General features: G+C 45.2%; 1 protein-coding gene across 3 annotated transcripts in view; it reads right to left on the reverse strand.

Annotated features, from left to right (window-relative positions):
* Positions 1-13363, reverse strand: part of RAVER1 (ribonucleoprotein, PTB binding 1) — a 60029-nt gene extending 46666 nt beyond the window's left edge. For 2 of the 3 annotated variants that reach the window (XM_061613764.1, XM_061613763.1), the window contains exon 1: positions 12935-13363. In XM_061613764.1, the coding sequence (XP_061469748.1) occupies positions 12935-13153 (219 nt within the window). In that variant the 5' untranslated portion in view covers positions 13154-13363. The remainder of the gene's footprint in view (positions 1-12934) is intronic. The other variant, XM_061613765.1, reaches the window with a different exon arrangement.
* Between the last annotated feature and the right edge of the window lie 1541 nt (positions 13364-14904).

Genomic DNA, 14904 nt, shown 5'->3' on the forward strand with positions numbered 1-14904 from the left:
TTACTGTAATGTGCTCTACATAGGGCTGCCCTCGAAGACAGTTCGGAAGCTTCAGCTAGTGCAGAATGCGGCAGCTAGACTATTGACGAGGACCAGTCGGTCTTCGCACATAACTCCTGTTCTGGCTCGCCTGCACTGGCTACCTATTTGCTTCCGGGCGCGATTCAAGGTGCTGGTTATGACCTATAAAGCCTTACATGGCGTGGGACCGCAATACCTGGTGGAACGCCTCTCCCACTATGAACCTACCCGTTCACTTCGTTCGTCATCTAAGGCCCTCCTCCGGGTACCAACTCATTGTGAAGCCCGGAGGGTGGTTACTAGAACTAGGGCCTTTTCTGTGGTGGCCCCTGAGTTGTGGAATAGCCTCCCCGAAGAGGTACGCCTGGCGCCTACATTATTATATTTTCGGCGCCAGGTAAAGACCTTTTTATGCTCCCAGGCATTTTAATCATTTTAATCTTTTTAGCTTTAATCTTATCATACTAATCCTTTTTATTTTCTTACATTTTGTCTAATTGTATTTTGTTTTTGTGTTGTATATGTTTTGTGATTTTACTATTATGATGTATGTATTTTACCCTATGCTGTTTACCGCCCTGAGAGCTACTTGCTATGGGCGGTATATAAATGCAACAAAATAAATAAATTTATGTTCACCGCCCAGAGAGCTGTTGCTAGTCGGGCGGTATATAAGTTTTAAAAATAAATAAATAAATAAATAAACAGGGCTTCTCTCCTGTATAGTCCGGAGGTGTAACTGGTGTAAGCATAGAACCAGTGTGGTAATAGTTCATTTGCAAGATGTAAAGCAACATCCTCCCCTGATCTTAACATCCAGCAGCTCCAAGAAAGAGAAGGGCGGGACAACAGGCCCCTCGAAATCAAAACCAACAGGGCAGTTCTCAAGGAAGCCAAGGCAGAGGAGCCAGGGTGTAAACGCGACTGATAACAGGCAAAACAAACAGAGGCCGCATGGCAAAACGACAGCCGCCACAGGGGCGCCTCCCACTCCTCAGCAGCCGAAAGATGATCACAGCAACGGCATCTTCCAAGGTCAGGCTGCAACACCCGACCCGCCAGTCTCCGGCTCCCGCCTGCTTCTGCGTCCAGCCCGGCTCAGCGCTCTCCACCGTGAGAGGCAGCAGTGGCAGCGGCGGCCTGATGTAGGTAAAGTCTCTGGGACATGCCGGTAGCTAGTGTCCAATTCAGGTCCAATAACAAGGGAGGCAGTATAGAAAGTATGGAAAGAAGGGAGGGGGGCTCCCCCATGCACTCCCAAACATTGCAGCTTCCAGTGGGGGGGGGGAGAATTACTCCGTAAAAGCCATACATTTCCCAAGGCCTGTTGGAGATTATGTATACTGACCAAGAAATGGACACAATTCCCTCTTCACAGATGGATTATGTGCACATTCTCCATGACACCTGCGGCATGTGCACAACAGTCGGTTGTTATGTACAGTAACCACTCAACTTACAATCCTTTTAACATATATCTTCTTTCTTAGATGTGTAAGGATAGGCAGCTGGAATGGCAAGGAAAGACAGAGAAACAGCTAGAGGCTGTAAGTTGATACTGGATCAAGTAATAACTGAAATCACTGGATCAAGTAATAACATTCAGGTTTTAGCCACAGATCTATACAAACTACTGAGGCTTTGCATTTTACCATGCAAACAGAAATCAGAATGAAACATTACCATAAAGCGTGCAGAACAGGGGCATTTACATCATTTCCATTTGCAGAATGATTTTATTGGCACCAAATACACAAAAACTATGCATTTGAAGTAGACTCTGTGCCACAGAAATGAAATATATTTTGTGCCAAAATAAGAACTTTGAGGCCTGTACAAAGTATGCAAATAAAATCTGTATTCATGTACATTTTTGCACAATTTATTCCAAATTTCAGTGGTTTACACAATGACAAGTCTAATATGCTTTTTCACCCAAACATACTCAGGATACTGAGTTCTATACTTGTACCTGCCAAAGCACAGAATAAATATAACCCCAACTATAAACTCCCACCAAAGTGAATTAACTCATGTCCCCTTGCTCTATCAGCCATCTCCTACCACACTAACACTTGGGGAGTTGAAATCATCATACCGCCCTACATCTTAGTGCCTGGATGGTGCCATCTGCCCCATCTCTACTCTATTGATTATCCTGGTTGCATTCTTGGGTATTGCAAATTACCCTTCATTGTTGCTTGGTTAGTTCATGACCAGGCATCCATCTTTGCTTTCCTTCCATCCCATCATCCCTTTCCTGATGACATACCTACCAAATCTCCACATCCCACAGAAGTCTTCTCCCCACCCCATTTCTGTCTGGGTAAACTTTGTTCATGTGACCTTTCTCCATATCCATTCCTTCCTCTTTTTACCTCTAGGTAACAAGCAACTAACAAATCATAAGTATAGTAACACCATCCCTGTGCTAGTCAAATTCTTACTCAGCTTCCTCACCAATCCCTGCCCCCCAAAACAGGATCTAGCAACATACTAGCCTGTCTTAACCTCGCACACAGTAGCCCCTTCACCAGGTAAACAATGCCTAAGCCTCTCCTTGGTCCAAGTACATGGAACGCCCCTTTGCTTCCTTAACCTTTCCCAAAAGTAGCTTGCTTGCTTTGCTGAGCAAAGAGCATGACTCCCGCTAATTCCTCTCTGGTAGTATTCTTTTCTACTCCAGAAGAAAAAAAGCCAGCCAGTTCACATGTATGGATACAATGTTACATAGTTATAGCACCATGAGAAACAGTAATACGAATGGACTTTGTAAGGACATTCAAAATTAGTTTGTTGCCACACTGAGCACATGACTCAACATAGTTACCAACACACCCAGCTAATCTGTAGTAGGGCGAGAACAGGTGCCCAAAGACAGAGCAAACCCCCAGTGGCATAAACAAGAAGCATGCTGCCCAATGTGCAAGGAACCTGAGCATGTAGTTAGCTTTTGCATAAACACTAAGGGTCAGATTACACAAGGGTTTTTTTTGGAGGGGGGGGGTAACCAGAGAGCAAAGATATCGGATTTATTTATTTATTTTATTTATTTATTTATTTATTAAATTTCTATACCGCCCCATAGCCAAAGCTCTCTGGGCGGTGTACAACATAAAAATCAATATACGATATACAATTCATATTTGGTACAATTACAAGGAAAAACAATACATCACATTTTAAATAAACATAAACATAAACATTGAATCCAGCAAGCTCGAAACCCCAAAAGAGGCGGACTCCTCCACAGAATCGTTGTGGGTGGTGATACCATGCCCCAGGAGGGACTTAATACTGGGAACGATCTATCGTCCCCCTGATCAAAATGCTCAGGGAGACCTTGAGATGAGATATGAAATTGAGGAAGCAACCAAACTAGGAAATGTGGTAGTAATGAGTGACTTCAACTACCCGGACATAGACTGGCCGCATATATGTTGTATACCGCCCTGAGAGCCTGTCGCTATAGGGCGGTCTAAAAGTGCAATAAATAAATAAATAAAATAAATGTTCCAGTCATGACAAAGAAGCAAAATTTCTAGATATTCTAAATGACTATTCCCTAGACCAGCTGGTCATGGAACCGACCAGAGGGACGGCAACCCTGGACTTAATCCTCAGTGGGGACCGGGACCTGGTGCAAGATGTAAGTGTCGTTGAACCGATTGGGAGCAGTGACCACAGTGCTATTAAATTAAACATACATGTAAATGGCCAATTGCCAAGAAAATCCAACACGGTCACATTTGACTTCAAAAGAGGAAACTTCACAAAAATGAGGGGATTGGTAAAAAGAAAGCTGAAAAACAAAGTCCAGAGGGTCACATCACTCGAAAATGCTTGGAAGTTGTTTAAAAACACTATATTAGAAGCTCAACTGGAGTGCATACCGCAGATCAGAAAAGGTACCGCCAGGGCCAAGAAGATGCCAGCATGGTTAACGAGCAAAGTCAAGGAAGCTCTTAGAGGCAAAAAGTCTTCCTTCAGAAAATGGAAGTCTTGTCCGAATGAAGAAAATAAAAAAGAACACAAACTCTGGTAAAAGAAATGCAAGAAGACAATAAAGGATGCTAAAAAAGAATTTGAGGAGCACATTGCTAAGAACATAAAAACCAACAACAAAAAATTCTATAAATACATTCAAAGCAGGAGACCATCTAGGGAGGCGATTGGACCCTTGGATGATAAGGGAGTCAAAGGAGTACTAAAGAACGATAAAGAGATTGCAGAGAAGCTAAATGAATTCTTTGCATCTTTCTTCACAGTGGAAGATATAGGGCAGATCTCTGAACCTGAACTAACATTTGCAGGAAGGGATTCTGAGGAACTGAGACAAATAGTGGTAACGAGAGAGGAAGTTCTAGGCTTAATGGACAATATAAAAACTGACAAATCACCGGGCCCGGATGGCATCCACCCGAGAGTTCTCAAAAAACTCAAATGTGAAATTGCTGATCTGCTAACTAAAATACGTAACTTGTCCCTCAGGTCCTCCTCCGTACCTGAGGACTGGAAAGTGCCAAATGTAATGCCAATATTCAAAAAGGGATCCAGAGGGGATCCCGGAAATTACAGGCCAGTTAGCTTAACTTCTGTCCCTGGAAAACTGGTAGAAAGTATTATTAAAGCCAGATTAACTAAGCACATAGAAGAACAAGCTTTGCTGAAGCACAGCCAGCATGGCTTCTGCAAGGGAAAGTCCTGTCTCAGTAACTTATTACGATTCTGTGAGAGTGTCGACAAGCATATAGATAGAGGTGATCCAGTGGACATAGTGTACTTAGACTTTCAAAAAGCGTTTGACAAGGTACCTCACCAAAGACTTCTGAGGAAGCTTAGCAGTCATGGAATAAGAGGAGAGGTCTTCTTGTGGATAAGGAATTGGTTAAGAAGCAGAAAGCAGAGAGTAGGAATAAACGGACAGTTCTCCCAATGGAGGGCTGTAGAAAGTGGAGTCCCTCAAGGATCAGTATATTTAGTCTATAGATCTGCCACTAGAGCTTTGCCCCTTCCTCATGTCCTACCTTTTCCTACAGCCAAAAATGCAGACTAAGCTAATTGGGGCAGGGACTTGCATTTGATGATCAATATTTTTGTGTATTTTGTGTGCTATAATAAACTATACTATTTGCACCACTCCATATTTCCTTCTGGGTTTACAGAACCTCATTCCTCCCCTCCTACAACGGAAGGGATTCTACAGCTTTTGCAGCTTTGGCAGAGTTTAGGCTGGTGGATCACCCAGGAAGCTGTCTCTGAAAATGGCCAGCTGGCACAAAATGCTAGAGCATATACCAGGGTGAGCTTTTTGGTACACAGGACTCCATGTATGAGCTGCACTGGCTCCTGATCTGTATTGTTTCCAAGCATAGTTTAAGGTAGTGGTTAAGGTGTTGGACTACAGCCTGGGAGACCAGGGTTCAAATCCCCACACAGCCATGAAGCTCACTGGGTGACCTTGAGCCAGTCACTGCCTCAAGTTCTGGCTGCCTCAAGTACCTTACCAATAGATGACAAAGTATGATACAAGTATTTAAAATAAATTCATAGATACACTTATCTTTAATGAATTGGTCTAATCTTTTTTAATCCACTAAACAACTACCTAAGACCCCCCGTGGCACAGAGTGGTAAGCGGCGGTAACGCAGCCGAAGCTCTACTCACGGCCAGAGTTCAATTCCAACAGAAGGAGGAAGTCGAATCTCCAGTAAAAGGGGTCGAGGTCCACTCAGCCTTCCATCCATCTGTGGTTGGTAAAATGAGTACCCGGCATACGCTGGGGGGCAAAGAAAGGCCGGGGAAGGAACTGGCAATCCCACCCCATATATACGGTCTGCCTAGTAAATGTCACAAGACGTCACCCTAAGAGTCGGAAACAACTCACACTACAAGTGCGGGGACACACCTTTACCTTTAAACAACTACCTATCAACACTCTTGCAGTGGTGAACTCCCTAAGTCATGGGTTCTCAACAAGGGGGGAATTCCCCCCTGGCGGGATTTTAGGGTTCCAGGGGGGGAATTGAGACCACTATTCAGCAAAGTGTGATGTCCTGTAGATTATGTACAATCTGTAAAATTGTAGTTTGTTTTTAATTTAATCTGCGACATTCAATAAAGTTTATTGAATGTCAGATTAAAATCGATTCTTGAACATGCAGCATTATTTTCATTTGCAAAATTAAATTATTATTTAAAGACCAGAAAGTGCTCCAAGAAATTCTGTTATAATATAAACTAAGAAATTTTTCTCTCACGAGAAACACCACCGTCACTCGCGAAACGTCAACACGCTATGAGAGACTATCTTGGGAAGGGGGGAATTATATTCTGAACGATAGTGAAAGGGGGAAATGGAGCAAAAAAGGCTGAGAACCACTGCCCTAAGTTAATGATGTACTGTGTGAAGAAGCATCATTTCCTTTTCCCTGTTGTTCTGCCCCAATTAAGCATTATGTTGTTTAATATACTGCTTGCAGGTGTCAGCTCTACACTGCGTCAGCAGTGCCGGTGGGGGCTGGAAATTCCTGGGTTGTTGGCAGGGAAGCAAAGTCCTTAGCCGGCAGTCTGGCCATAAATCTGCCAGGTCTAGGAGGAGGGAACCTGATAAGGGCCAGGCCTGTCTGAAGCGTACTTGCCAAGTCAGAAGTCCAGAAGCGAGGTCAGTAGAGGTCTGGGATCAATTGCCAAGGGGTCAGTCCAAGAGATGCTGCAGGGAAACTAGGAATACACAAAGCCACGCCTGACGTTGCAGTCAGCAACAAGCTGAGGCCAATGTGTGCCTTATAAGGAGCAGGTTTGACAGCAGGTGTGAGCCCTCAGCGTTTGGGCCTTAAGGGGCCAGGCCTGCCTCTCTTCTGCCTGACCTTCTGCTGTCTATGTTCTGCAGGTGAGGGGGGAGTATCCTGTTCACTGGCTGCGTCTGGCTGCAGGGCCTCTACTGTATCTGGGGTGCTCTGCAGCTGAGGGGGAGAAGGAGCTGGATTCTCAGGAGTCTCCTCCATGTCTCCTTCTGGGTCTGCTGCTCCTGGGCCTGCTGCTGTTACTCCCGAGTCGTCCTCATTGGAGGAGTCCTCTGACGGGGCCATGACAGCAGGCTAGTAGGCAGAATTCTCTTCCGGAAATCTGTTAGCAAGCGATTAGGTCTGATTGTCTGTGATCATGCCTCGATTGGCTGCCCCTGAGAAAGGTCTTTAGTTGTATGTTTTGTGGTGGTTCTTTCTAGAAGGCAGACAACCTCCCCCAGGCCTGGTTCTCCTCAGCTCGGAGGGCTTGGCTGTGCATTATCTTGTCACCACGCACCCATTCCATCTAGTTTGTTCAACTGAATCCTCTAATCAACTGTGTGCAGTTAAGTGTTTATTGGTTGCTGTCCAAGATTGTTCATCAATAAAAAATAGAAGATTTAAGTCACGTAAAGTGTGGATTGGACTTGAGTCTATCTGCCTGGATACACACAAACAGCTCAATGTGTGTTGAGGCCAAAACACCTGTAATGAGACTGCTGCCTATCAGCTACAGTGACTGACCTAACCTTCTTCTCCAACTAAGATTATGAAGGAGATGAATGGTGTAGAAAATGGGGAAAGTGAAAGTTATTACCAAGATAGTATAAATAGAACCTTTTAAATACTTGATGTGCACTATAGAAGTGTTTACTTATAGCCCAATTGTCACTGTTCACCAAGACAATCGCTATTTTCCACCTTGTTAAAAAAATAGCAGGGATGGCTTTTTAAAGTGTTGTTCATGTACACACACCCTGAATAGAGCTCTTCTGGTTTCAGCTCTCTATAAATTAAATCTGAATGAGTTCATGCATGCAGATTCATTATATTTTTAACCCACCTTCCTTCCACCAACTTAAGGTAGTTTCTCTTCAGTGCAATGACCAGAGCCACACTTGCTAAGCTTCAGCACAGTTACTGCATCATGTACCCTGGTATATATCTTGACAGAAATGATATATGTAAGCACACAGACAAAATGCCAGTGCACTAATTGCTTACCATTTCATTCCCCTCATTAGCCCTGCTGGATTGCACCCCTTTACCTTGACATTTGACACCAGAGAGGTACATTTTAGGGCCCACCCTATTTTGTGATTTTAGATTGTTTTTAATGCTACATTTTAAAATCGTTGTAACTCATCCTGAGACTTATGGGTGAAGGGAAGATGATGATGATGATGCTAATGATAATAATACACATTTGTTTCCTTAGAAGTAGACAACTATAACCAGTTTCATTTAAAGTTCACAGAGAAAAGCTGTCAACAATGTGTAATAGTGTGTTGCATGAATAATTTCTTTTTTTCCCTTCTTGGCTGAAACTGCTGCTAATCAACTTCACTGGGCGACCCCTACTCACTCAAGCGGTTATGAGAAGAAACAATTCTCTCTCTCTATCCACTCTCCATATTGTGGCAGTGAGTGACAACCACACAAAAACAGAACTCTTCATGTACGCAATAAATACACCAGTATATCACATGCCAGCAAAGGAGGAGTCCAGTGGCACTTAAAAGCCAACATATTTATTTATTTATTATTTATTGCATTTGTATACCGCCCCGTAGCTGAAGCTCTCTGGGCAGTTTACAACAATTAAAAACATCCTTGCAAGAGGGTGTGATGCCATCAGCCTTCAAGGAGGCAATTGTAAAGCCCATCTTAAAGAAGCCCTCCTTGGATCCCCAAGTTTTTAATAACTTTTGCCCAGTTTCGAACCTTCCATTTTTGGGCAAGATCATTGAGCGAGTGGTGGCCAACCAGTTATCAGCACACTTGGATGAAACGGATTATTTGGATCCATACCAATTGGGTTTCAGGACTGGTCACGGAACGGAAACAGCCTTGGTCGCTCTGGTAGATGTTATGAGGAGGGCATTAGATAGGGGAGAATTCACCTTTCTTGTCCTCCTCGATCTCTCAGCGGCTTTTGATACTGTTGACCACAGTATCCTTTTACATCGCCTGGAGGGATTGGGAATTGGAGGTACTGTATTGCAGTGGTTCCGTTCCTTTCTCTCTGATAGGTACCAACAGGTAGCATTGGGGGAGGAGGTTTCAGACCCTTGGCCTCTCAATTGTGGTGTGCCACAGGGCTCTATCCTCTCTCCCATGCTATTTAACATCTATATGAAGCCGCTGGGGACTATCATTAGGAGATTTGGGCTGCAGTGTCACCAATATGCGGATGACACTCAACTCTATCTCTCGTTTAAATCTTCACCAGAGTTGGCTGTGGAGACCTTGTCCAAGTGCCTGGAATCCGTGAGTGGATGGATGGGAAGGAACAAGCTGAAGTTGAACCCCGATAAGACCGAGGTGCTACTCGTGGGGGACAAAAGAAGGTTGGGAGATGTTGCCCTGAAGTTCAATGGGGTGAGTTTACCCCTGAAGGACCAGGTCCGCAGCCTTGGGGTGGTACTTGATTCCAGGCTGTCCATGGAGGCTCAGATCTCGGCAGTGAGCTGGGCAGCCTGGTATCAACTACACCTCATAAGAAGGCTGCAACCCTACCTTCCTGTTCATCAGCTCCCACTGGTAGTACACGCCCTGGTCACCTCTCGATTAGATTACTGTAATGCGCTCTACGTGGGGTTACCCCTGAAAACGGTCCAGAAATTACAACTTATACAAAACGCAGCGGCTCGATTACTTACGAATAGCCGCCGCCGGGATCACATCACGCCTGTGCTGTTCGATCTACACTGGCTTCCAATTGTTTTCCAGGCCCAATTCAAGGTGTTGGTATTAACCTTTAAATCCCTATACGGTTTCGGCCCAGTTTATCTAAAGGAGCACCTTCAACGCCACCAATTATGCTGCTCGACACGATCAGCCACGCAGGGCCTTCTCTCAACCCAGCCGACAAAAACAGCTAGATTGGCGGGTACTAGAGAGAGGGCATTCTCAGTGGCGGCCCCCACCTTCTGGAACTCCCTCCCACAAGATCTACGGCACGTCTCTTCCCTAAATGTATTCCGTAAAGCCTTAAAGACCTGGCTCTTTCATCAGGCCTTTGGGATTTCCGGGGAGGGTTAATTGCTATGATTGAAATGCCTCGTACCCGATATTATTATTGTCTCGCTGCTGTATTGTTTTATATTGTATTATTGTATTTTGTATTGTGTTTTAATTGCCTACTTGTACGTCGCCTAGAGTGGCCACTGGCCAGATAGGCGACACATAAATTAAATATATTATTATTATTATTATTAAAAACAAATATACAAATTTAAAAGCACATTTTTTAGAAAACAATTTAAAAACACCTGCTAAAATGCCTGGGAGAAGAGGAAAGTCTTGACCTAGCGCCAAAAAGATAACAGTGATGGCGCCAGGCACACCTCATCACAAAGATCATTCCATAATTTGGGGGCCACCACTGAGAAGACCCTCTCCCTTGTTGCCAGAGTCCCAGCTTTCCTCGGAGTAGGCACCCAGAGGAGGGCCTTGGATGTTGAACGCAGTGTACAGGTGAGTTCGTGTAGGAAGAGGCGTTCCATCAGGTATTGTGGTCCCAAGCCATGTAAGGCTTTATAGGTTAAAATTAGCACCTTGAATCGAGCTCGGAAACATACAGGCAGCCAATACAAGCAGGCCAGAATCGGTTTTATATGTTCAAACTGTCTGGTCCCTGTTACCAATCTGGTCGCTGCATTTTGCATAAGCTGCCGCTTCCGAACCATCTTCAAAGGCAGCCCCACGTAGAGTGCATTGCAGTAATCTAACTTGGAGGTTACCAGAGCATGGACAACTGAAGCCAGGTTATCCCTGTCCAGAAAGGGGCGTAGCTGGGCCACCAACCGAAGTTGGTAGAAGGCACTCCATGCCACCGAGGCTACCTGAGCCTCAAGTGACAGAGATGCTTCTAGAAGAACCCCCAAGCTACAAACCTGCTCCTTCAGGGGGAGTGCAACCCCATCCAGGACAGGTTGGACATCCACCATCCGGTCAGAACCACCCACTAGCAGCATCTCAGTCTTGTCTGGATTGAGCCTCAGTTTATTAGCTCTCATCCAGTCCACTGACGCAGCCAGACACCGGTTCAGCACATTGACAGCCTCACCTGAAGAGATGAATAGGAGAAATAGAGCTGCGTGTCATCAGCAGACTGATGGCAGTGCACTCCAAAGCTCCGGATGACCGCACCCAACGGTTTCATGTAGATGTTGAACAGCATGGGGGACAGAACTGATCCCTGCAGAACCCCATACTGGAGAGTCCAGGATGCCGAACAATGTTGTGGAACCACGGCCATCCCACTCCCAACTCAGCCAGTCTTCCCAGAAGGATAACATGGTTGATGGTATCAAAAGCCACCGAGAGATCAAGGGGAATCAACAGAGTCACACTCCCCCTGTCTCTCTCCCGACAAAGGTCATCATACAGGACAACCAAGGCTGTTTCCGTGCCAAAAGCAGGCCTGAAACCCGACTGAAATGGATCCAGATAATCGGATATTTCTTACTGCATAAGCTTTCACAGAGGAAAAGTCACTTCAGCAGATGCATCATGTCACTCAGTTGGCAGGTGATAGCGCTATAGAGGAAAAAAGAGTAGGACCAAAATGCCATCAAGTACAAGGAAGTAGCAGTAGGTGTGTCAGAGTTCTCTGGAAAGCTCCAATGTTAATAAGATAACAGTAAGTATATTTTCACTAACATGAATGGCTATCACCAGAGACTGCTGCTGTGAATGGATCACGGTTATCTTGCATACATTTGGACTCTGCATAGAAGTGTTATATATCTACTAATGCCCCTTGCATGTCTTGCCCTTTTGGACCCACTGCTGGCAATCGTCTTTTTTTAATTACATGAGTCTCTTTGTAACATTAAGCATATACTATTGCATGCACTCCAGTCTTCGAGCAGTGACAGGATTCCAAGGGTTCCAGAGCTTATCCAGAGTTGTTTCCTTAGAATGAAGGTGACTGGAGATTGTGGTGTCTTTATGAAACACAGTTTTATTTACACAAATGTACAAGATTACCATGAGATAGAAGGGCTCACAGCATTAACACTCTATCAGATCTAGCCCCTCCATTAGATTTCTAGGGAGGCATCCCAAAGCCATAGCTTAGGATTCAGACAGAGAGACCAACCAGGGTTCTCTTTCTCTTTCCAGAACCACGTCAAACTAACTAAACACACAGGCTAGGTCCTGGCCTTAGCCAGGTGAGGGGGAAGGGTTACTCTCCTGAAAGAGCACCACCCCAGTTGGCAACATATCTGCTCTTGACGTTGGGTACTTGACAGGATTGGTCAGAACCCATTACCCTAACAAAGGATATAGCTGGCTTGACCTGTTCAGCAGATTCTTCCAGACGAAGAATTCTTCCAGAGTTGGACGGTACCCAGAAATCATCCAGACCAAGCCTCCAATCCTATAACAATACATAGTCTCCAACTGAGGATAAACATTCCATACAATTGAGAAGTTGACTCTAGCCCACAGAACCTGCTAGTCTAAAAGGTTACCAAAGAACTCTTAACCTATTTTCACTATGTCTTTAGAGTACATTAAATCAAAATCCTTTTTGGAGACATATTTATTATAGCATAACCTTTCAAGGACTAGAACGCACTTCATCAGATGTAGCTTGTAGACTTTAAAAGTTCAGAAGAACCCACGCAAAAGGTAATGAATAAAAGCGACAGGGGGTTTGGTAAAAGGCCTGATGTGAAAAGAAGAGATTACATATATCCTTGTACGCCCCCCAATGCACTACAGTACTGGTGTTCTCTGTCAATGTCGAGAGATTATGAATTATGATCTTCTACATCCAGTGTGCTTGTTTACATGCTCCCCTCTACCAGAGGGCCCACGCGCGCCCCGCACGGATGCACCAGACATCCCTCCACGCCACGATCCGCCCAACTTCAGTCCCCTCCATTACCTGGTTAGCTACATCGGAGGGCAGTCCCCGAATGATCACCTTGCGTCGATTGCGGAACTGCCGGGCGCTCCTCTCCAGGCGGCTCCTCACTTCGGCCGGCTCTAGCGGGGGCAGCTCCTCTTCGGACGCGTTGGCCGACCCCGGCTCTGGGCTAGGAGCCGACAAGGCAGCCGCGGCCGCCCCCATCGAGAGCCCAGCCACAGCCGCTCCCGCCGCCATCTTGGGAACCAGCTCCCCTTCTTCCTCTTGCTGCTCTCCGGCTAAGAGCCGCGAGAGGGAGAGGCGGGAAAGAGCGGCGCTGGCGGCGGCGCGCCACGCCAGCAGCCCATTGGTCTGGAAGAACACCGCCCACCTCTCGGGCAGCCGTTAGACGTGCGGTCCAATGAGACGGAACTGGTGGGAATTAGTTAAGCCTTCATCGGCCGGAGCAGCAGCAGTTGCTGCTTCCGTAACTAGGTGGTGTGAGCCGAAGGGTGAGGATGGTGGTTTAAATCTGAAGAAAAGCCGGCAGGGGCGGCACCAAACAAGTAAGTTGGGGTAGGTTGAGTTCAGAAGGAGCAAAGAGTATTTTGGGGGTGAGACAGCTTTGTCTCACATGTTAGATTCCTCAAAGAGAAATAGTGGTTTATTTTATACCCTAAACCTATTTTCTATTTTTATTTAGTATGCATGTTTAGAAATGGCATTTGATAGCTGCCTGCAATTGGTGCATGAGTGCGAAGTTCCATGGGAACCAGTAACCAACTTGAGCATCTTGCCCTTGCATGACTTGCCAAGCGCGTGGTCACATGACAGAATTTATTTTTATTAAAATAATTTAATTTTCAACGCATATTAGATTACTTGTATTTCAGCGTTTGATGTTTCACATTACAATATTCATCTCCCACAATAGCCATGAGCCGTATCAGCACATTTCAAGCTAAGTTTCTGCCCTTAACTCAAGGGCATGTATATATATCTTCCGTCTGCTTCAACGTGACTGATTAAAATAAGCGGTGTGGGACGAGAGGAACTGAAGTCTCTGAAAAGCAGCAAGTCTAGAAAAAGCCGTGGCGTGGTTGGTTTGTGTTTTTTGATTGCTAAAGATTAATCCAGTTGTTCTTCTAGAATGCACCTGTTACCCTAGGTTAGAGGCAGGTTTCTAAATGTAACCGCTGCTGTTGACATTGGAATTTAAAATACACCTTACAGAAGCTACTTGTCTGTTCACAAAGAGGGAATGTAGGAAAATGCACTACAGCAAGGTACGGTAAAATAACCACTGGACATGTTAAAAACACAAGAAGCCTGGCTGGATCAGACCAAACATCCATTGTCCCATTTCCTTGTGGCTGACCAGCTCCCTTGAGGAAGCTCCAAAGCAGGACGTGAAGACAACAGTTTCCTCCCATTGTTGCTGTCCACTAGGAACTGGAGCTCAGCAGCTTACTACTTCTGAACTTTGTCCTCATGGCTAGCAGCAGCCATCAACAAATTCAAGTGGGCCTCCTGGCACTTGAGTTGCTGGAAAGTCAGGAGGGAAACAGGTTTCTCCTCTTAGGTTTTCTAATATACGTAGGATCTGGCCCCTATCTCTTCAGTCCAATCACACTCGTTACTTGTTTTATGCCATTCTCAACACCCTTCCCCACTGTCAAGATAGAGTACTAGCAGCGGCCAAAGTAAGACTTGGGAATGGCTCTTGTAACTGGCACAATGGTATCATCTTGAAAGTGCCATGCAGTGTTTCTGATTTAAGAGTGTCATTTTCCCTGCATGGCTTTTCTTCCCCGCCCCTGGCTCCCTGGATTTCTTAGGGTATAGAGATTTCTGTAATTCCTGTTCCTATACCTTATCCAGCCCCATTTATTTTTATAAGAAAATTTGGAGTTTGAAGTCTTCCTTCTCTCCCCCAGAGGAATTGGTTCAAGAGAAACAAACGCTCAGACAACCTGTCATATGAGAAAACAAATACTTAAAAATTAAGC

This window comes from Rhineura floridana, chromosome 3, assembly GCF_030035675.1.
Source record: "Rhineura floridana isolate rRhiFlo1 chromosome 3, rRhiFlo1.hap2, whole genome shotgun sequence".
NCBI classification, from domain to species: Eukaryota; Metazoa; Chordata; class Lepidosauria; order Squamata; family Rhineuridae; genus Rhineura; species Rhineura floridana.